This window comes from Scardinius erythrophthalmus (assembly GCF_964197995.2).
Source record: "Scardinius erythrophthalmus genome assembly, chromosome: 18".
In the NCBI taxonomy this organism is placed as follows: domain Eukaryota; kingdom Metazoa; phylum Chordata; class Actinopteri; order Cypriniformes; family Leuciscidae; genus Scardinius; species Scardinius erythrophthalmus.
In genome coordinates, this window is record NC_138238.1 from 38,156,815 (window position 1) to 38,178,847 (window position 22,033).

Sequence of the window (22,033 nt, forward strand, 5' to 3'; positions counted from 1 at the left end):
ATATAAAAATGTCTGTGGGGTATTTTGAGCTAAAACTTCACACACTCTCTGGGGACATCAGAGACTTATTTTACATCTTGTGAAAAGGGTATTATACCACCCCTTTAATAAATGCTTTATTAACATGTATTCCTACAGTAATTCTTGATTAATTCATGTAGTGTAGTGGTTGCCAGTTAACTATTTTTGTGAGCTCATCTAAAGTGAGGACTATTTATGCCTCGTAAAGCTTTCACAAACCACTGACAACTCCTAAATAACTGGATTGTAAATGATGTAATAATTAAGAAAATATAAACTGATCATTAATAAAGTATGAAGATACAATTATTAAACTCATTATAGATATGCATATAAATCAAGAAAAAAGCATGTATAGGTGTATTTTAAAGTCTATTAATACTTTATAAATGATGAATTAACTATTTACTAACGCTTAACTAAGTTATTATAAAGCGTTATCAAACCTTTAATGTTCTGCTGAAGATAAAAAGACACCTAAATGTTCATTTGTGAGCGAACTATCCCTTTAAGAACGCATATGCGCACTTTCAGCAAAACATTACAATAAATGAAAGTATAGTTATTTCTAGTCCAGCATAATTTATCTGCTGAAGTTTGATATTTGGTTTAGAATGCAATGAAACTCAAATGTGACTCAAATGTCCACATAGTTCTGGTGTGTGTGGATGAGCGTGAGACTGACCCCTCGCTGTCCAGGACATCTTTAATGCTGGCTTTGGTGATAATGGCGTCATCACACTTAAACCACTGGTCCTTGTGTTGCCGGATGAATGTGGTGTAATGGCCGCTCTCCAACGTGCCCTGATGATTCACCACTGCGAACAGAGAATACCTGCGCGCGCACACACACACACACACACACACACACACACACACACACACACACACACACACACACACACACACACACGTCAAGTCACCTTCATTTATATAGCGCTTTTAACTAGGGCTGGGCGATATGGCCAAAAAAAAAAATATCACGATAATTTTTTTTATATCAGTCGATATCGATAATTATCACGATAAAAGTCAAATCTTTTCAATTTTAAAGGCAGATTTTTCTCCTAAGTGAAAGTTGTAGAAACCAGAGCGTTAACTGTGGTTTTAAACTACTCTTTATTGTCAGAACATATCATGACAAAAACTCTTGCCAAAACTGGTGAACGTTTCACAAACCTGAGGTAGAACATTCAAACATTTGTCATTTTTCCTTAACAAAATAAATATCTCTATTGGACAATTAATTTTTTAGTTTTTGCATGTGCTAATTTTTATTTGGTAAAATGTAATATTCTGACTGTTTGAGTTTTATTAAACTTAACCATTGGTCTTCCAGTATCATGCATTTAGATCATGATAACCACAGATGAAACCAGGCATAGCCTGTAGCACCTCACTATCATGGCAAAATGTAACTTTATGGTTTCTATGGTATTTGTATGAAAAACAGTAGCCTAAATACATTATTAAATACTGTAATGATATTCCATTAGTCCTTTAATACATTGTCTACATTAATAATATAATACAATTCAATATGTATATCCCACATTTCATGGTGCGGTTAATATTACTAGGGTAACGTTACAGTAAATCCCTGGTAAATTATGGGAATTTGTAGACGGAAAAGCCTTCTGACTGTATCGTTGCGCACAGTGTTTCTCCTGTTTGTCAGCGCTGTTTCATCTGCCTTTAAACTGGTTTAAATCACAGAGATGTGTGTGTTCTTCGCTGAACTCAAGCGCTTCTCACTGGATCTCGTGACGAGAGCGATCAGAGTAAACGCATCTGCTCTAGTGAGCTCGCGCCTCGCTGCCGTTTGGACTTTGAGCCCAGCGGATAAATGGTCCGTGTGGCGCGCGGTTCAAATGAGTTTCGTTCCGCTTTTGGCGCATAAACTTTTTTTTTTTTGCTTTTGGCGCATAAACATTATCGAACTCTTGATATCGTTTTATCGAGAAAAATTATATTGCGATAATTATCGTTATCGTTTTATCGCCCAGCCCTACTTTTAACTAAATAGATTGTTTCAAAGCAGCTTTACAGTGATCACACACACACACACTTGTACATCTATCTTTATGAGGACATTAATTGACACAATGTAATCTCTAGCCGCTTACCCTAACCTTACCCATCACAACTAAGTGCCTAACCCGACCCCTGACCCTAAACCGAGCCTTGACCTCATAACCCCATCCCTAAAACCAAGTCTTGGCCCTCAAACACTTTAAAGGCTCTCAGAGAGTGAGGACCGGCCAACATGTCCTCACTTTACTCTCTCTGTCCTCTCTCTAATGGTGTAACACTCAAACTGGTCCTCACAAAGATAGTTGTACTAGTACACACACACACACACACCTGATAATACAGCAGGAGCTGATGCAATATTCTGAGTCAGTCACTTACTTGTTATCGTTGTTTAATGAGTCCACTGGTTGCTGGTACTGTCCATTCATTCGGCTCTCTTTACTGTGAGACGAACAGAAAACACATTAGCAATTAATTTGCAGAGTCACTCCACTTCGTTATCCATGATGAATCCACGACTGAATGTTGCCGTGTTTGATGACAGGCATCAGAGACTGACGACCAAGGCCTTAAACTATTTCTTTGCCAATGGCTGGTGACTTGAGAACATTTACCGGACAAAAATACATTTTTTACCAGCCATGCCACAAAAAAAATTATGTGGTGTTATGCCATGTCATAACACCACATAATGTTGGTGTTATGACACCAACATTTTAGATACCAGTGAAAATTCACATTCCTCTATTCCAATTTGACACCACAGCTAAAACTACTAGCTTAACTTATATAAAAGTTAATAGGCTACATTTGTTAAGACAAGAAAACTTTCAGTAATAAAATAAGAACAAACAATCAAATTAAAAGCACAAATAAATACACTACATAAAAATAAAATAAACTGCGCTAAGGTCTAATATCAGGTACCGAAATGTAATAAAGTAATCTAATCAAATAAATAACACTGCATAGTCTTCATATCCTTTTTAGAGGTTAAGAGGAGTGAGTGTTTTAACTTTGTCCTTTGCTGTTTGGTAAACGTTAAAAACGCAGACAGTAGCAGGATTATTGGGATGCTGTCACTTTAAGACCGAACGAACATGATCATGCGTTTTGTGTTTGTGTTCACTTAAGACATAACCGACTATAGCCCCTTTCACACAGCGCGTTGATATTTAAAAATATATAAAATTGCAAGAGTGCCTTCTGTGTGAACGCAAACACGTCCCGGGATTGATGCGGGGATGAGGACCTAGTAACATTGCCGGGATCAGTCCCGGAACGCGCCCTGTGTGAACAAAAGCCAGGACCAATGCCGTAAGGCAGGGGTCGGCAAGTAACTTTGGCCGCGGGCCAATATTTTTTTTAGCCAGTAGATGGCGGGCCAGCTACACAGAGTAGGCCTATGGATACAAATTAAATACTCTTATATAGGCCTAAGATCGCGGAATATGATGGGTCGTCACAGTCCGTGGATCATTCGTTCAATCGTTTTTTCAAATTAAAACCAAAAATAAAATGAAAAACGACTTGTTTTTCCATTCCTGAACTAAAATGAAAAAAAAAAAAAAACGACGAATAATGACGGGTTTTCTGATTTTCTGATTGTGCTCAGATCAAAAATAGAAAAAAATAATTACTGGATTAGACAAATTTTAATTTTGATTTTTGATTTTTAATTTAACACATTTTAAACAGATCAAGTACTATTGTGGTAACAGATTACAGCCATTTTAATAAAGTCCGACTTTTGAACTTTATTCCTTTTTTATTATTATTATTTATTCGGGACACACACATACACACCTATGGCTTAAGGAGGTCTGCGCGGGAATGTTTTTTTTTTTTTTTTCGTCCCGCTCCCACAAGGTTCTATTCAGCAACCGCTTAAAATACACTCGATGTTCACCCGCTTTATTTCCCGACCTGACGGGTCCGCAAAATTTAGATCTCGTTTCCATAATCTCACATTCAAATGTCTCTAAAAGAAAGTCTCGGAAAGAAGGAGATTAAGTAGCCTATAATAATAATTAAATGCTATACAAAAATTGTGTTCGTGTCAATATAAATATTAGGCTATTTTAACATTGTACTGCCACAGAAAAAAAATTATTAAATATAAATAAATTAAATAGGACAAAGCCTATCTCTCAAATTTCTAAGCAACATAAACGAAAATCATATTGCCCTACTGACAAATGAAGTAGGCTATTTTCTGTCGAACTATTTCAAACATCCTTGCAAAAAAAGAATGTTGTTGACTGACAATGGTTTCAGTACCAAACTATCAGAACCATCAGAGCTAGGTGTAGCCTACAGGCGGTCAGAATGAAGTGTGGATACGCTGTCAAAAGATGTCGGGAGTTGGCTATTGTTAGTCAGACCGCCCGCTCCGTCCAAAGTACACCAGAGTTCTGACCGCTACCGTATTTTGACGCGCGAACGCACACAAAGTGGTAAAGAAGCGTATAACTAGACGCGGCAGGCGCGAATTTGACGCGCTATTCGCGTCCGGTGGTATAATTTAAAATGTAATCACGCGCCGCATTATTCCCTATGGGCGTTTCACACAGTATGCGGCTGGTGAAATCGCTGCGTGACTGCAGCTTTTCTCAAGTAGTGGAAGAGTTTTGTGCGACTACAGTGTAAAGAGCGGTAGCGGAAGATTAGACTGGCCTTTCTACAACACATCCTGGCGTCACGTGTCTTAACGGGATCTTTAAGGGATGTGTGTGAACGCACTCACTGATTCCGGAAAATCACTGGCAGTGTGAATGAACCAAAAATCAAACCATCCCGGGACACATTATCCATCATGTATTTTGCAGAATCTCTGTGTGAAATGGGCCTGTGTTTACTAGGATTCTCGCCGAGACACGCGTTTGTTTTTTACATCATTTTGAGTGAATCGGTCCATGAAAAAGAGCTCAACATTGCATTTGCTAGAATTCAAGAAACCGTTACTGGCCATCTGGCGACTGACGCCGTTTCACACACTCGCCAACGCTGTGTGGCGCTTGGCGAGTGCTTCATCAGAGCTGAGTGAGGCTGTACCTGGAGGCCATGAAGGGCGTCATGTCCAGCTCCAGAGGAAAGGACACGTATGTGGTGATCTTACGCCGGAGCTTCGCTGAATGCTCGAACCGCTGGACAGAAGAGAACACAGGAATGAGAGATGCAGACGAGAGACAGGGTTCACAGAAGCACGTCTGAAGGCCAGACTCTCTCACACACACACACACACACACACCTTCTGACGCAGCAACCATTACACAGAGACTCTGAAGCTCTTTGTGGTTTGAAGTCTTTGCAACTTCACAATCTGGTCAAGAACCAGCAAAATGTTGAATATCTTTCAGAGTACAGATGCACCAATATAAACATTCGGTCAGACAGAGGATAATTATGCTAATATTTTGGCCAGTAACTTATAAATGTATTGTGATGATGACGATAATATTAATGGAAAATTATTACTATTAAAAATTAAAAATGAGACATGTATATAAATATTAAAGTTCTATACTACTCTGAGTAAAGTAATAAATGACGATGAAATAATATATAAATACAGTAGTAGTATTAGTTATCATAATAATGCTGTTAATGTAATTCTGCCATCAAAACTTCACTACACTGTATCAAAATATTAGAATTTTATGTTACATTTTCTTTTCATGTAACTATTCATATTACACTAAAAAAATATTTTATTTTTAAGATTTATGCTTTTCAATTAATAGTAAAAATTCCATCAAATTGAATTGAATAATCCTTACATATTTATTCATATTATAAATGAGTAAAAAACAAATAGAGGTTAATAAAACAGTTTGTATACATCTTAATGGAACAGGGAATGGACAGTTTAGTTTATGTGATTCGTATTCATAAATAAATAAATAAATGAAAATGTTAAAAATTAAGTTTAAGATTTATACAAAATGTTTTATAAAGCTCTTGTTGGTTTTTTTCCTCATTTAAAATTATTTTTTCATAATATTAATAATATGTAAGGATTATCCAATTCAATTTGATGGAATATTACTATTAATTGAAATGCAATTGTGTGCAAATTTGTTTTTACACAGTAGTATAGAATTTAAATATTTCTATACATTTATAATTTATCATGAATCACACCTCAGTACAGAATTCTGTGAATTCTGGCATCAAAATATTATAATGTACAGTATTAAAAAAGGATATTAATGTTGATATTTGCTAAAGATTAAATTTAACATTGTTATTAAATAAAGCATTTAAACGTAAAAATTGGCATGCACAATTAAATGCTTACAATATCATTCCATATACATCAAATATGGGCTGATACTAATACAAAAAATTAATGCATTAAGATATTTCAGTAATCATTAAAATAAACGCATATGATGCACTTTCATCTGCATTTAAAAAGAAACAAATGCACGCACACACACACGTACTTTGAGGTGGAAACATGCCACGATAGGAAGTCTCTTCATAGTCAGCTGCTTGGTGGACTCCTGGTAACTATGGCAACCGCTGCATTTGATCTTGGCGCTGCTTCCTAAGTGTTCGGGTCGGGTGAACCTGCAATGCAGAAGCGTGAGTCAGTGGCGTCCGGTGCGATCACAGATCCGTCCGTCCGTGTGTGTGTGTGTGTGTGTGTGTGTGTGCGCACCTGCGCAGGCAGTCTGTGAGTGTGGTGGCTCCGCTGGGATGACTGTCTCCGTTCACCACACTGCCGTCACTGCCCGGGCTCAGCGGCCAGAACGGGGTGGACGAACCCGGCAGATCCAAGCTAATGTCCCAGAACGGGTCTATTGTGGTGGAGACTCCACTGCACACACAGAAAACACTGACGAATCACATCTTTTTCTCAGCGCTACTGATGCACAACCTCAAATAACACTCATGAATCCATTCAAACTTGATTTGATAGATGCATTTGCACTGTAATAATCAAGAAACGGCAGGAATGCAATGTGCATGATGCAATACCTCTGCTAAACACAAGGTGGCGTTAAGGAGCATTCATTTAGAGAAAACAAGATGCACAGACACTGGCTCTGTTCCAAAACCTAGTGACAGTCTATGTAGGGACTAGGGAGCATTTTAAGGCAACAAATTTAACCAAATATATATATTTTTACAGTGCAAAATTAACAAAACCACTGCTATCAGACTTTATTTTAATTATGTAATTGAAATGTAAAATCAGGGGTATTAGTGTGTCAACTGACTACATAAAAAAAGCTTACTAAAATGGATTTAGAGTGCTTTTTTACATGTTTATCTTTCTTTAGCATGTAATGTTGCTGTTTGAGCATGAAAAAGCTCTGAAAAGTTATGTTATAATGAATAAAGTTGTAATGAATATGCAGAATAAAGGGGCGTGGTTGAGTTAGCTAGTAGTGTGTTAAACTGGCGGTTATGGTAACGGGCGGGACATTCCCCAAAAACACTCGACCAATCACAACACACTGCTCCAGCCGACCAATCAGAGCACAGTGTGCTTTCAGAAGGAGGGGCTTCATAGAGACAGGAACTAAACAGAGCGTTACTGACAGACTGGGAAGAGAGGAGCCGCAACAATGGAGAATATGAGGAGAATAATGTGTTTTTGAACATTCAAATATAAAAACTTATTGTAGTAGAGCCCAAAAACATCATCAAGACTTTAAAAAAGGGACTTAAAAGTGGCCTTATTCACAAAAAAACAAGCAGAATGTCAGTTCATTATTGCATACATCAACACATTCAATGTGCCAATTAATGCAAGAACAGATATCTGAACGGTTGACAGATGTTCGCTCGCCTCGTTTCATCTCACACACACACACACACTGTGCTGTATATCTGGTCTTACTGGCAGACTTGGCAGGTGACGTCAGACTGCAGGCCTCCAGTGAAGATTTGGTCAATGATGCAGTTGCAGTGGTTTGGGTTGTTGGCTTTTTTCCCATTATCATCTCCTTAGCGGACATGGAAGCAGCATATGAACACACACACACACACACACACACACACACACACACACACACACAGAGAGAGAGAGAGAGAGACAGAGAAGGTCTGATTAGAAAGCAGCGCTCGGACTGCTGCAGAAACACCCCTCCCTCTGCTTTCACACTGCAGGAGAGAGAGTGAGATCTGTCTACCGACTCTACATCTATATCCTCTCGCTCGTTTCATTCGCTCGCTCTCCCGGCTCCGTTTCGGAGCGCTTGCTCCCATCGCCCACGACTCCGACCTCAGTGCGTACACTGCGACAAGACTCTCCTTCGCTCTCGCACATGCGCACGTTCAGAGTCCAATCAATATTTTAAGGAGGAAATGTTTCATCCTACAGAGTCACGAATCTGCACATGAACAACAAGCAGATCTTGCATGAGAAGCGCTGCCGTGCTCTAAAGCGGACGCTGCTGTGAGGGATCTTTATGAAATAACAGCCACTAAATCTGCATGCTATCTGACACATGATCCAGAAACACATGATGATAAAGGCTGACCGATTAATAGACATAAAACCGATCATCACACCACAAACGCTATGATTTCATACAATAAACACGTGTTGCATGTTTCAGAAGGGGAACGGCTAAATAAAAGCTTGATGGTTTTACTTATTAACTTATTAGTATAGCACTTATAAATAAAAATAAAATAATGATTATACTATTTTTCTTAAATACTCTAATCTTCTTAACACCATTTTTTAATTTTACAGTATTTTTAAACATTACATTGTTTAATAAATCTTGTTTCATACTTTTATTTAGTAATAATAATAATAATAATATCCATAATAAAGATAATAGTATCTATTATTATTATTTTAATACATAAAATCACTAAATGTGGCCAACTTTTGCAGCCTAACAAACTTTAAACTTTAAACTTTTAAATTGCATTTTAAATCACAATAGCAATTTTTTTACCAGAAAGAGAAAAAAGGTTATTACATGTTTTTCCCGCCAAATCATCTAACCCTATTTAAAGGTAAATGTGTGTCATTTTCTTGATGTTAAAATACTTTCTCTAGCATAACCTTGTTTTAATTGGACACAGCAACAGCGGCTCCACCAATAGCGTGATTTCGAGGCGGGCTTTTAGTTTGTCCAGCCAATAGCAGATAACGTCATCTTTAATGTTCATCTTTACCCGCCTGAAATGCATTCTGTTCCGGCTCGTCTTGCTTTCCGACAGCAGATCAGTCCTAAAATACACTGTCACCATTAGCACACATCATGCAGCGTTACTTCATCATCTTTCCTGCTCTAAACCACACATTTCATCTGAAAAGCAGCCAGGTGGAACTGATATAATTAGCAAGCTAATGCTGCGTTTCACTCAATTCAACCTTCGCAGGGAGTTTGATTGACAGGCGATCTGACCAATCATAACCCGCCATTTTTGTCCGACAAATCAGTCAGGAGAGTTCGTAGATTAACGGTGGACTTGAACTTGAAAAGCGGAGTGTCCTGACGTCTTTCCGCGTTTAAAACAACATTCCTTCTGATGTTCATTCATGTTTATCTGATGCTATAAATGAACTAGAAGGAAGAGATGATCGGTTCACGAGCGGCTTTAACGGAGCGATCTGTCAGACACATTAAAGAGACAAAATGGTGTTTATGGTTTACATTTCTTTAAAAAAAAAAAAATGACCAAATTTGAAAGTTGAGACTGTGTTTAATATCAGAAGTAAGCTGGTCTGTCCTGTGTGTCAGTGTGTTGTCAGTGTCCTCTCTGCTCTGCGATGTGTGTTTCACTGCATGAGATCATGGTGTGTGTGAAAGAGGCGTGGCTTGTCCGACATAGCAACAGTAACTAAAGGGGGCGGGACTTTGTGAACAGTCAATTGCGTTACTTAGTTACTTTTTTAGAAAAGTAATGCGTTACATTACTTTTTTTTTCACCATGGCTGGTCTTGTTTTTTTATAACAAAGTAATATTTTTGGGCAAATGTAACCTTTCACACCAAAAGCCTCAGGCTGAAGGAAATGCAGATTTACTCCTGACGCCGCTCAAACAAACCTTTCAGCTGCTGATATTCTGGATAACGGAAGAATAGGATGCAGGAGAAGAAAGTTTAACTTACTTTACCAATAAAAAAAAAATAAAAAAAAATCTAAAAAAAATTTTAGGGATGGAACGATTTTCAGGATAAACCACAATAAAATGTCCTGACGGTTAGTATTATCGCTTAAAATTTAATGATCATGAAAACCTTTTGTAAACCCTGTCCTGGCAGCTTCAGTCTGACGCAGTCACAGCATGCAGCCTTGTGTTTTTGTAAAAAAAAAAAAAAAAAAAAAAACCTCCGGTATTGTACGTATGATTCTCTGTTATTGTTAAGCCCCACTAAAGATATAAAAAATATTGTAAAGCACCATAAAGTTTTCATGCACTATATTCCAAGACTTCTGAAGCCATTCGATAGCTTAATGTGAGGTGCAAATGAATATTTAAGTCTTTTATATTTATATTTAAAAACTATAAATGGAAAATATTAATATAAAAAAAGATAAAAAAAAATAATAATAATAATTTATATATATATATATATATATATATATATATATTTTATAATAATAATAATAATAATAATAATGATAATATTATATATATATATATATATATATATATATATTTATATATATATATATATATATATATATATATATATTAATAATAATAATAATAATATATATATATATATTTAATATATATATATATAAATATATATTATTTATATATATAAATAATATATATATATATTTAATATATATATATACATTTAATATATATATATAAATGTAATATATTAAAAATTAATATTAAAAATAAATATTTTAAAATATTTTAAAACTTTTAATGGAAACTCATCTCAGTCATTCTCCGTACATTCAGCGCGTCTCATTCGGTTACAACAGTAACACGAGGAAACTCAATGCTCCCATTATTATACTTTATTTGTAGAAAAATGTCAATGGTTTTTCATACAAGCACTTGATCTCGCTGGAGTTTATTTCTGAGTGTTTCTCCCGGGTGTCAGATCACACTGGAGTAGAGCGCACTGAACTGAGTCACTGAACTGTACAACTGTTAAAAGAAAAGGGTCAATAAACTGTTGCAGAGATGTGATACACTACGCATCAATATCTATTCTCCTATAAGCCGCTCTATATCGAAGTCTTTCATATTAGCCCTATAATACTTTTGCCCAATGAAAGATTACGATTATTAATGGTTTTTCTTGTTCTGTCGTATCAAATGTTGTTGCCTCATGAAAAAGCTGCGCTATACATTTAAAATAAAAGTCTTTTCATTTTATATTATGTAAATACATTTATGTTTTTTATCAATGGAACATTTTACCTTTTATTTGTTTCAAACTAAATGTTTTTTTTTTCATTATAATAACATTTGATGCTAAATTATCCACTAAAATCTCATTTATAATAGCATATATAATACATATAATATTTTAATGAAACGAGAGAGTGTGTGCGCGGTGATAGAGATGTGCGCGGTGTTATAATGCGTTGCTATTGACTACGGTCATATAATTTAATGTGTATGCTTAAAAAAAAAAAAAAAAGTGCATAGAGCTGCTAATTTTATCTGTTGTTTGTTGATTTCCAAATATAAGACTTGTTGAAATGTTTTTAAGTGTTTAAAATCAGTTATTTTTGAACATTTTCATCTTTTTTTAACAAAACTGTGATAATATTGATAATCGTGATAATTTTGGTCACTATAATCATGATATGAAATTTTCATAGTCATTTTTGCTCATGGTTTCATTGAATCGTCGAAGGTCAGAAGCAAGTACATTGGTCAATAAAGTGAGATTAAATGCATGTTTTATTTAATATATTAAAGGTTTGAGAGGAGCGTGGCTTGCCGGACATAGCAAGCGTAACTAAAGGGGACGGGTCTTTGCATGTAATGCGTGTGATTGGCTGCGGTACCTTTGCAGTGTCTGTGCAGCACGTCGAGCGCAGCGATCAGGAACTCGTGAGCGTCTTGCTGCTCGTATCCGGCCAGGTGTCGCGCGTGGGTCCAGACCAGGTGAAGCAGCCGGAAGGGAATGTGAGGAGAGCGATGACCCGAGTAAAACTGCAACGGAGAACGACAGAGACGTGAGCGACACACTATATGTGCATTTATCTGATCAAAATACAGTAAAAAAATGCAATATATTATTGGAATTGAAAGTAAATGTATTTTATGTGAATATATAGTAAAGTGTAATTTATTCCTGTGATCAAAGATGAATGTTCAGCATCATTACTCCAGTCTTCAGTGTCACATGATCCTTCAGAAATCAGTATAATTTGATGATTTGATGATCAATAGGGCTGCATGATTCTTCGCAATTTACATGAAATCGCACTCAAACCAATTTGGCTTATCGTGATTCTGAAATGGTAAAGTCTGTGATTGTAATGTGCAGCTTGTCAGTGCCGTACGGCTCAGGAAACGCGGCTCACTCTGAAAGCTCTGAGTTCGAGTCGCTTATAACGAGCATTTGAAAAAAGCAACACGAGTCAAACATCTTTCCAGACATGAGACGCATTTATGAACCTCTTCTCCAACAACAGACAACATTAATAACACACTTTTCCTCCAAACTCACTTCATGAGGACAGCTGAACTTCTCCTCCTGTGAGATGATGAGCTTCTGACACTGATAAACACACGACTGCCTTATTCTATCAAAGCGTCTCAATCTTCTGTTTATTCAGATACAGAGAGTGTGATGACCGATACGGGTTTCCTGGAATGATGTGTGTTATCGTACTTCTGTGGCGTGTGTGTGTGTGTGTGTGAGACTCCCTCTGGTGTTCAGATGGAGCAGTGTTTACTACCGCAGTCTTTGCCAAATCGTGTGCAATTTCATTGTGATTAATTGTGCAGCCCTAATGATCAAGAAACATTGTGTGTGTGTGTGTGTGTGTGTGTGTGTGGTTGGGGGGGTATATGTGTGTGTGTGTGGGGAGGGGGGTATATGAGTGTGTGTGGGGAGGGGGGTATATGAGTGTGTGTGTGTTTGTATATGTGTGGGAGTGTGTGTGTGTGTGTGTGTGTGTGTGTGTGTGTGTGTGTGTGTGTGTGTGTGTGTGTGTGTGTGTGTGTGTGTGTGTGTGTGTGTGTGTGTGTGTGTGTGTGTGTGTGTGTGTGAGAGAGAGTGTGATAGTGTGTGTGTAGAACTCTCACCTCCTGAAAGAGCTGAGACATTTCACACACTAGGCAAGAGTTGGACTGCATCTCACACTTGTGTCTGTCGGACAGGAAGAAATCCCTCAGCAGCGGAGTGTGTGTGAGAGCCTGAACGATACAGTTCATAAAGCATGTGTTCCCGAGGTTTATTAAACCCCTCAATCCTGAAAGAAAACACAATAAAAGATTCGAAATAAGATAAGTTTTGAAATAAGATAAGTTTAGTTTATAACATACATTTTTATTTTATTATTAATAATTTATTGATAATTTTACTTTTTTGTGAGAGTAAACAAAGTGAATAAGAAATATAAGTGTTGCTAACATTATTATACATTCTTTTAAATTATTATATTATTATTATTATTGTATTGTTTACTCCATTTTTATTTATTAATTATTATAAATAATAAATATAACATCAATAACATCAACATTTTATTCATTTACTTTGCATTATTTGTATGACCCATATTATTATATGACCATTTTGTATTAGTAATTTATTATTTTATTAAATTTACTTTGTTTTATTTACATTTATCATCATAAAATGCATATTATTCATAAACTATTAATAATAATAATAATAATAATAATAAGTTAATTTACTTTCCATTTCCTGTTTGTCAATTTTATTAAAAAATAATTATTCATAAACAACAACACAATGAATGAGTAAAATGCATTCAAAAATACTATTTCAAAAATGTGCACTCACTTGGAGGTTACATAGTAACCAATTTAGGTAACATGCATATATAAAAGATTAAAAAATAATAAATAAATAAAAAGCCGATCTCAGTGTTTAGAGAACGTGTATTCACTAAAAAGAACTAGTTCAAAAGAGTCATTTGCTCAAGAACTGGACTCCTCCAGTTCTTGAGGAGCAGCTACAAGAACTGGTCTGCTACAAATCTTGTAGCAGATTTGCTACAAAGAATCAACTCAGAGCTCAAAAGAGTCACTTGTTTGGGAATCCTTATATACTGTTCTTACTTTGTGTGTGATTCACTAAAAAAGGTCCAGCTCAAAAGAGTGATGCGTTCAGGAATCAGCTGATCTCCCAGTACGTTTTCAACTCACTATAAGGAACTCAAAAGAGTCACTTGTTTGGGAATCAAACTACTCTGGTTGTTTTTGATTCACTACAAAGAACCGACTCAAAAGAGTCATTTGCTTGAGAATCTGACTTCTCTGGTTGTGCTGTCGTTCTCAGTGTTTAGAGAATGTGGTCGAAGGGACATAATAATAGCAGTAATGAGTTAGAGAAACGGTTTGACAAACAGAGTTTGGTTGCACTTTATTTTAAGGTGTCGTTGTTACAGTGTAATTATATATTTAAGTACTGAGTAATATTAATTAACCACATGTACTTACTATAGGGTTAGGGTTTGGTTGAGGGTTAGTTGCATGTAATTATGCATAATTTACTGTTATTACTATGGTAAGTACATGTAACATATGTAACAAGGACACTGTAAAACAGTGTTACCCAGAGTTTCACACAAACACACATATCTATAGACGAAACACGTAATACGCATGTACACGGCGTCAGCGTTTTCACAGATTCGCATTTTTGAAGTTTACGCAGAGATAACGTTTAAAAAGAAATTCACCGCTTGCACCTTGGAACCTATTTCAAGGTTTGCGTTCTTGAGCACCGAACACTGTTGTGTGCGAATTAGCGGCCGGAGCGCGTTAATCTTTGCAACGGAAGTGAATCAATCAAAACTAACTTTAGCTGGACAATAACTTTATTCTAGAGCTGCTGTAAAGCCAAAACAATCTCTGTTACTGTAAATTCCTATTATCTCTGTAACGCTGCTTTGAAACGGTCTATATTGTTCAAAGCGCTGTCGACTTGACTAGTGCAAATGGTTAAAATTGAGCAAACGCTCCATTTTCAGTATGTAAAGTGCCTCGCCTGAATCTGAAGTGTATAACCCCAGAAGTTAAAGCTCAGCAGGCTCTCTTCTCTGTCAGATCGAGTGTGTTCCCTGCTGTGCTGACGACGGGCGCTCGTACAGTTCGACGGGTCACCGGCCCGTGAGCTTCGAGACGAGCAGACAGACATGCGCTCACACAGGGTGGCTAAACGCCTTCACTGGCCCTGATCCAAACCTACAGCGCTCAGACATCTGCTCCTCACGCTTCTCAGAGTCCAGTTAAACTGAGGACGAGGAGAGGCAGACCAACAGCCCTGCAGAAAGGCCAACAGTGAGAGAACTAGGGACGCACCGAATGATCGGCAACCGAAACTATTCGGCCGAAAATAGCAAAGAATAATGAGAGAGCGAGATAGAGAGAGAGAGAGAGAGAGAGAGAGAGAGAGAGAGAGAGAGAGAGAGAGAGAGAGAGAGAGAGAGGAGAGAGAGAGAGAGAGAGAGAGAGAGAGAGAGAGAGAGAGAGAGAGAGAGAGAGAGAGAGAGAGAGAGAGAGAGAGAGAGAGAGAGAGAGAGAGAGAGAGAGAGAGAGAGAGAGAGAGAGAGAGAGAGAGAGAGAGAGAGAGAGAGAGAGAGGGAGAGAGAGAGAGAGAGAGAGAGAGAGAGAGGAGAGAGAGAGAGAGAGAGAGAGAGAGAGAGAGAGAGAGAGAGAGAGAGAGAGAGAGAGAGAGAGAGAGAGAGAGAGAGAGAGAGAGAGAGAGAGAGAGAGAGAGAGAGAGAGAGAGAGAGAGAGAGAGAGAGAGAGAGAGAGAGAGAGAGAGAGAGAGAGAGAGAGAGAGAGAGAGATCCCGTGTTATCCGGCGTCTCCTGTGGCACTTTCAAGTACTAATATATTATTAATGCACACGAGTGATTGAACATCATACGTACGCCTGATCAACACACGGCACATCACTGCTGACAACGCCTCCGCTTCAGTCATTCCGACGCCGGACATCGAAACTACATGCATGACATATACAGCGGAAACAAACTGTGTGGGCATCGCCTGAAACACTATAGCAATGCATAAAACAGCGCATGTTAAGTAACTTATGGCGCTTTTCCACTACACAGTACCGGCTCGCTTCGACTCGGCTTTGTTTGGTTTTCCACTGTGTAAAAGTTGTACCCTTTTTCGTACCACCTCCGGCGAGGTTCTGATACTAAAATGTGCCGTGTTTTCACGGCAGACTGCTGATTGGTCAGAGAGAATCGTCACTATTCACTGCGTCATCATTGCACGCGCCAGACGGAGTATCCTGAATAAAAACAGCAAAACAAAAACAGCATACACTCGATTTCCTCCATTGTCCTGTGTGTGTGGGTAGCGGGTGTGTGTCTCGCGTAGAAGATTAAGTCACAGCAGTTTCCTGCGGCGTTGCTATGACGACCAGGTACTATTGTGGAGGTACTATCTGCAATGGAAAACGGAGCGAAAAGCGAGCCGAGGCGAGTCGAGCTGGTACTGGTAATGGAAAAGCGCCATTAATAATGCTGGTACCTATTCCGGTTCGTTTAATGATTCTTCTGTAGTTTTGAGGAATATTTGATAAGATTTCAGATAATAGATGGATAGCCTAAATTTAGTAAACAATTAAAAAAAAGTTTCTTAAAATTAAAGTTTTATAGCACAACAAAACACTAAGTTTTGTAAACTATGCGTGTTTGATTCACTAAAAATAACCAACTGAAAAGAGTCGGGAATCATTTGGCTCATGTGTAAAACACTGATTCAAAAATTTGCTTTTGCCGCTGATTCTCATTTGCTTGAGAACTGGACAACTCTGGTTTGTGTTTTGTTTTTGATTCACTATAAAGAACCAGTTCAAAAGAGTAATTTGTTCAGGAGTCAGCTGAATTACACGGGTTGCACTATGTTTTCAATTCACTAAAAAAGAACTGACTCAAGAGAGTCATTTGCAGGAGAATCTAAATACTCTGACTGTGCTGTAGGTTTCTGATTCGCTAAAAAGAACCAGCTCAAAAGAGTGATTCATTCAGGAATCAGCTGGCTTACATTGGTCTCCCAGTACGTTTTCAACTCACTAGAAGGAACTCAAAAGTGTCACTTGTTTGGGAATCAAACTACTCTGGTTGTTTTTGATTCAGTAAAAAGAACCAGCTCAAAAGAGTGATTCGTTCAGGAATTGGTTTGATAAACACTGTTCACGCGTTGCGTCTTTGATTCAATAAAAAAAGAACTAGTTCAAAAGAGTCATTTGCTCAAGAACTGGACTCCTCTGGTGGTGCTTTATGTTTTTGATTTGCTACAAAGAATCAACTCAGAGCTCAAAAGAATCACTTGTTTGGGAATCCTTATATACTGTTTGCACTTTGTGTGTGATTCACTAAAAAAAGGTCCAGCTCAAAAGAGTGATGCGTTCAGGAATCAGCTGGTCTCCCAGTACGTTTTCAACTCACCATAAGGAACTCAAAAGAGTCACCTGTTTGGGAATCAAACTACTGTGGTTGTTTTTGATTCACTAAAAAGAACCAGCTCAAAAGAGTCATTTGCTCAAGAACTGGACTCCTCTGATGGTGTTTTATGTTTTTGATTTGATACAAAGAATCAACTAAGAGCTCAAAAGAGTCACTTGTTTGGGAATCCTTATATACTGTTCCCACTTTGTGTGTGATTCACTAAAAAAGAACCAGCTCAAAAGAGTCATGCGTTCAGGAATCAGCTGGCTTACACTGGTCTCCCAGTACATTTTCAATTCACTAGAAAGAAATCAAAAGAGTAACTTGTTTGGGAATCAAACAACAACGCAGTCCTGTGCGTTATATTTAACATCAGTTAGGGTGTTTTTGTATATATATGTATATGTATATGTAAAAAAAAAAGCAATTGGTTCTGAGAACTGGCTTCCAACACTAATTGATGTAAAAGTTGAGATTTTTCTTAATTTTACCGTTGCTGAAGTCTAGCATCGCCTTTAATGAACACGCAGAGCCGAAAGCTGTCGTGTCGTGATTCGTTGTGTCATCGAACGCCTACAGTCTGTAAACCAACAGCCATCTCACACAATATCCATCTGAATTCATCATACATGGCCCATATTACGTCCTAAATGATCAATGGGAGCTCCGGCTCTCATATGGCTAATCGCATTAGTGCGTTACTCTGGGTGTGAGAGAGGCTAGCGTTTAGCGCCTACGCTGGGCCTGTGGTGCAGATATTTAACACTATTACTCCACTGCCAGGCCCTCTGACTGAGCGGAAACAGGCGAAAATGAGAAAAGGGAGAGGAAACGTTATTTCTCTAATGGCCAGAGTCCACATCTCTGCTTTATTCTCTCTGCGCCACGGCATGCAAACTGAAAAAAATAGATGGAAAACATCGCAACTGATGGCCAAGAAACAAAGAGTGGTCTTGGCTCCGGTGCAAAACTGCAGTCTCTAGACATTTGACTACTAGAAAATCATTTGAACCCACTGGTTTTATACAGATGAGTGTTGGCAGAGGCCTGATCAACTGCTGTGTTATTGAGCTGAGTCTCAGAGATGTGGCCTGTGGGAAATGAAGTTCTTACCAATGGTGCAGTTCGCTGTGATTTTTCTTCGTTTGGGGTTGTGTCGCAGCAACTCCAGCTCTCGCTTCGTCGGCTCCCACATCGAATATTTCTCTCCGATACCTGACGTTTTAGGGAATTTGCACATTATATTTCATACAAATCAAGCTTTGAATATACACAAGACTGCATTAAACAGTAAAGATGCATTACATTTAATTAAAGATATTTTAAATGAAGAGTTCAGATGCAAAAGCCTCTAAGTGCCATCTGAAATTTTCTTCTAGAATGATCATTTTTATCAAGCTCGTATATTTAAGTTCAGTAATTTCACTTAAATGGCAATGCAAATTACCTATTAATTGTCATTTAAGTGAAATTACTTAAATATACAAGCTTTATAAAAATGATTTCAGATGGCACTTAGAGGCTTTTGCATCTAAACTCTTCAAATACAACTTTCTATTCATCAAAGAATCCATAAAAATAAATGCATCATGGTTTCCTTATGTATGAATAATCATAAATGTTTCTTGAGCATCAAATCATCATATTAGAGTGATTTCTGAAGGATCATGTGACACTGAAGACTGGAGAAATGTTAACATGTTAACATGAATTATCATTTTGCATGCAGATTTTTTGGATTTCATAAACTTTGCACATAAAAAAAATATATATATAAAGTTTGAAAAAACTTTAAAGTGATGACGTCATAGCAAGCCTGAAAACTAAAAACTTGCACGCTATTACTTTGAGGCCTTGCAAACAACAGCAAATGCGAAACTATATTCGGATTACGCTACACATCACACTTGTGCCGATTCAATAGCAAGCTTTGGAAAATAATGAAAGATTAGCTCTTTATCAGCGTCACAATCCAAACACACACTCTTGCCCTCCCGTGGCTCGCATCACAACAGCTTCGAATATTAATTTTCCGAATTAACGGCCTCTTACGCCACAGGCCGAGTGTAACTACCACCAACCTTGCAATTTCCAGGCTTTTCTTTGTTCTTCTTTGGCAATCTGCTCCATGTCTTTGTCGTATATGTAGTCTTGGCACACAAAGCAATATATTCCACCATACAAAAGGTCTATAGCTGAACAAGAGAAGGAGAGAGAGAGAGAAAAACACAAGGAAAGGACCTATTAGAGACCTTTTGGAGAAGTTGGCGTTCGCATCTTCCCGTATCTGCCCTGTAAATATGGATGAGGCATTAAGGAAGCATCCCAGCATTGCTCAGTGCAGCAAATCTGCCTCCTTTAATAAGTGATGGGAATAATAATTAGGGTGCAGCACAGAAACATCCATCGCTGCGTGTGCCACGATATCGTGTCCTCTGTGAAATGTCATGGAGAGCAATCGCTTTTACCTGGCGGCTTCTTATTGCCCTGACTGATGCTATAGTTGTGGACGAGGAGTAGCATTTATGAATTTATGCTTATTAAGTGCACTGTAAAAAAAAAAAAAAAAAAAGGCTACTGTAAAAGTGCTACGGTAAAAACCTGTAAACTCCCTTATTCTATAGAGGGAAAAATGAATATATCTAACCTTACATTATGTAATTTTGCAGTAAACCTCTGTTAAATGTATCTTATATTCAGCAAAGATGCATTAAACTGAACAAAAGTAACAGTAAAAACATTAAAAATGAACATATATTGGCCGATATCAACATGATGGCCGATATATCCCTGATAATGGTACAATAGTAATAAATGCTGTTCTTTGACACTGATAATAATCATAAATGTTTCTTGAGCATCAAATCATCATATTAGAGTGATTTCTGAAGGATCATGTGACACTGAAGACTGGAGTAATGATGCTGAAAAATCTGCTTTGATCACAGGAATAAACTATACCTTAAGATGTGTTCAAATTGAAAATGGTTATTTTAAAGCGTATTTTTTCCATGATATTTCTACTGTATTTTTAATCAAATACCTTTGGTGAGATATCTTTCAAAAACAAGATTTTTTTTTAAAATATTGTAAAAACAACAAAACATCTTATAATTTACAATGAACTGTAAACTGAGTGGCACTTCACATTTGATGTTTTTATTTATTTTAATGATCATGTTTCTTAGGGTTTAATTAGGGTTTCTTGTTATCAGGTGTGTACATTAGGGTTTTTTTGTTACATCATGTTTTTGAATGGTTTTATTGCATTATTTTAGTGTTATGATGGTGTTTTGTGTTGTGTTGTCCATCTTCTATATATTAGTATTTACCACAGCTTGTGATGAACTTTAATCATATATTTTTCTCATTAAAACCTGCATTATTACAGTTATTGTCAGTATACGTTAAAGGTAATGCAGGTTTTAGTAGCAGTGTGACGTTGCCATCTCAGCAGAAAAGGGCTCATGGATTTAGCCGAACAAATTTTTTAAATATTTTTTATGAATATAAAAAAGAAACATGATTAATAAAACGAAAAGTTCACAGCTTTCACTGTAAATCATAAGATGATTTGTTGGTTTTTCCCTTGATTTTCATGTTTTTTGAAGGATCTCTCAACAAGGCTATTTGATAAAAATAAATACAGTAGAAAAACTGTTTCAAAATACATGCATGCACATATATACACACACACACAATATGTTGCCATTTTTTCTGTTTTAACAGAATTATTCTAATTATTATGTTTAAAGGAACAGGTCGACTTTTTGGGACTTCAGCTTATTCACCGTATTCAGCCGTCTTCTAACCGTACCCATACTGGGAACTACAGGTGCTGGTCATTAAATTAGAATAACATCAAAAAGTTGATTTATTTCAAGAATTCAACTTAACAGGTGAAACTAATATATTATATAGACTCATTACATGCAAAGTGAGATAATTCAAGCCTTTATTTGTTATAATTTTGATGATTATGGCTTACAGCTTATGAAACCCACGCAATCAAAATCCCAGAAAAATAGAATATTACATGAAATCACACAGTAATTACACAGTGATACCATGGTCACTGAAGCAGGTTTTGGTTCTTTTGGCAGTGTGGGCCGGTGCAAATCCTGCTGGGAAATGAAGGAAGATGTCCTGGTAGACGGCTGCGTTGACTCTGGATTTAATAAAGCACAGTGGACCAAAGCCCTCTTTTCTGATGAGAGCAAATTTTGCATCTCATTTGGAAACCAAGGTCCCAGAGTCTGGAGGAAGAATGGAGAGGCACACAATCCAAGATGCTTGAAGTCCAGTGTGAAGTTTCCACAGTCTGTGTTGGAGCCATGTCATCGGCTGGTGTTGGTCCACTGTGCTGTCCACTCAACGCAGCCGTCTACCAGGACATTTCCAGAGCACTT

At 37.3% G+C, this 22,033-nt stretch overlaps 1 protein-coding gene across 4 annotated transcripts in view; it reads right to left on the reverse strand.

Annotated features, from left to right (window-relative positions):
• Window positions 1-22,033, reverse strand: part of usp22 (ubiquitin specific peptidase 22) — a 52,424-nt gene that overhangs the window by 3,005 nt on the left and 27,386 nt on the right. For 2 of the 4 annotated variants that reach the window (XM_081393063.1, XM_081393064.1), the window contains 10 exons: window positions 19,706-19,819; window positions 18,738-18,839; window positions 13,270-13,436; window positions 12,021-12,168; window positions 7,910-8,012; window positions 6,722-6,880; window positions 6,504-6,630; window positions 5,110-5,201; window positions 2,434-2,496; window positions 707-856 (listed from right to left, as the gene is read on the reverse strand). In XM_081393063.1, the coding sequence (XP_081249189.1) occupies window positions 707-856; window positions 2,434-2,496; window positions 5,110-5,201; window positions 6,504-6,630; window positions 6,722-6,880; window positions 7,910-8,012; window positions 12,021-12,168; window positions 13,270-13,436; window positions 18,738-18,839; window positions 19,706-19,819 (1,225 nt within the window). Of the gene's footprint in view, window positions 1-706; window positions 857-2,433; window positions 2,497-5,109; window positions 5,202-6,503; window positions 6,631-6,721; window positions 6,881-7,909; window positions 8,016-12,020; window positions 12,169-13,269; window positions 13,437-18,737; window positions 18,840-19,705; window positions 19,820-22,033 lie in introns of all 4 variants that reach the window. The other 2 variants (XM_081393062.1, XM_081393065.1) reach the window with 1 other exon arrangement.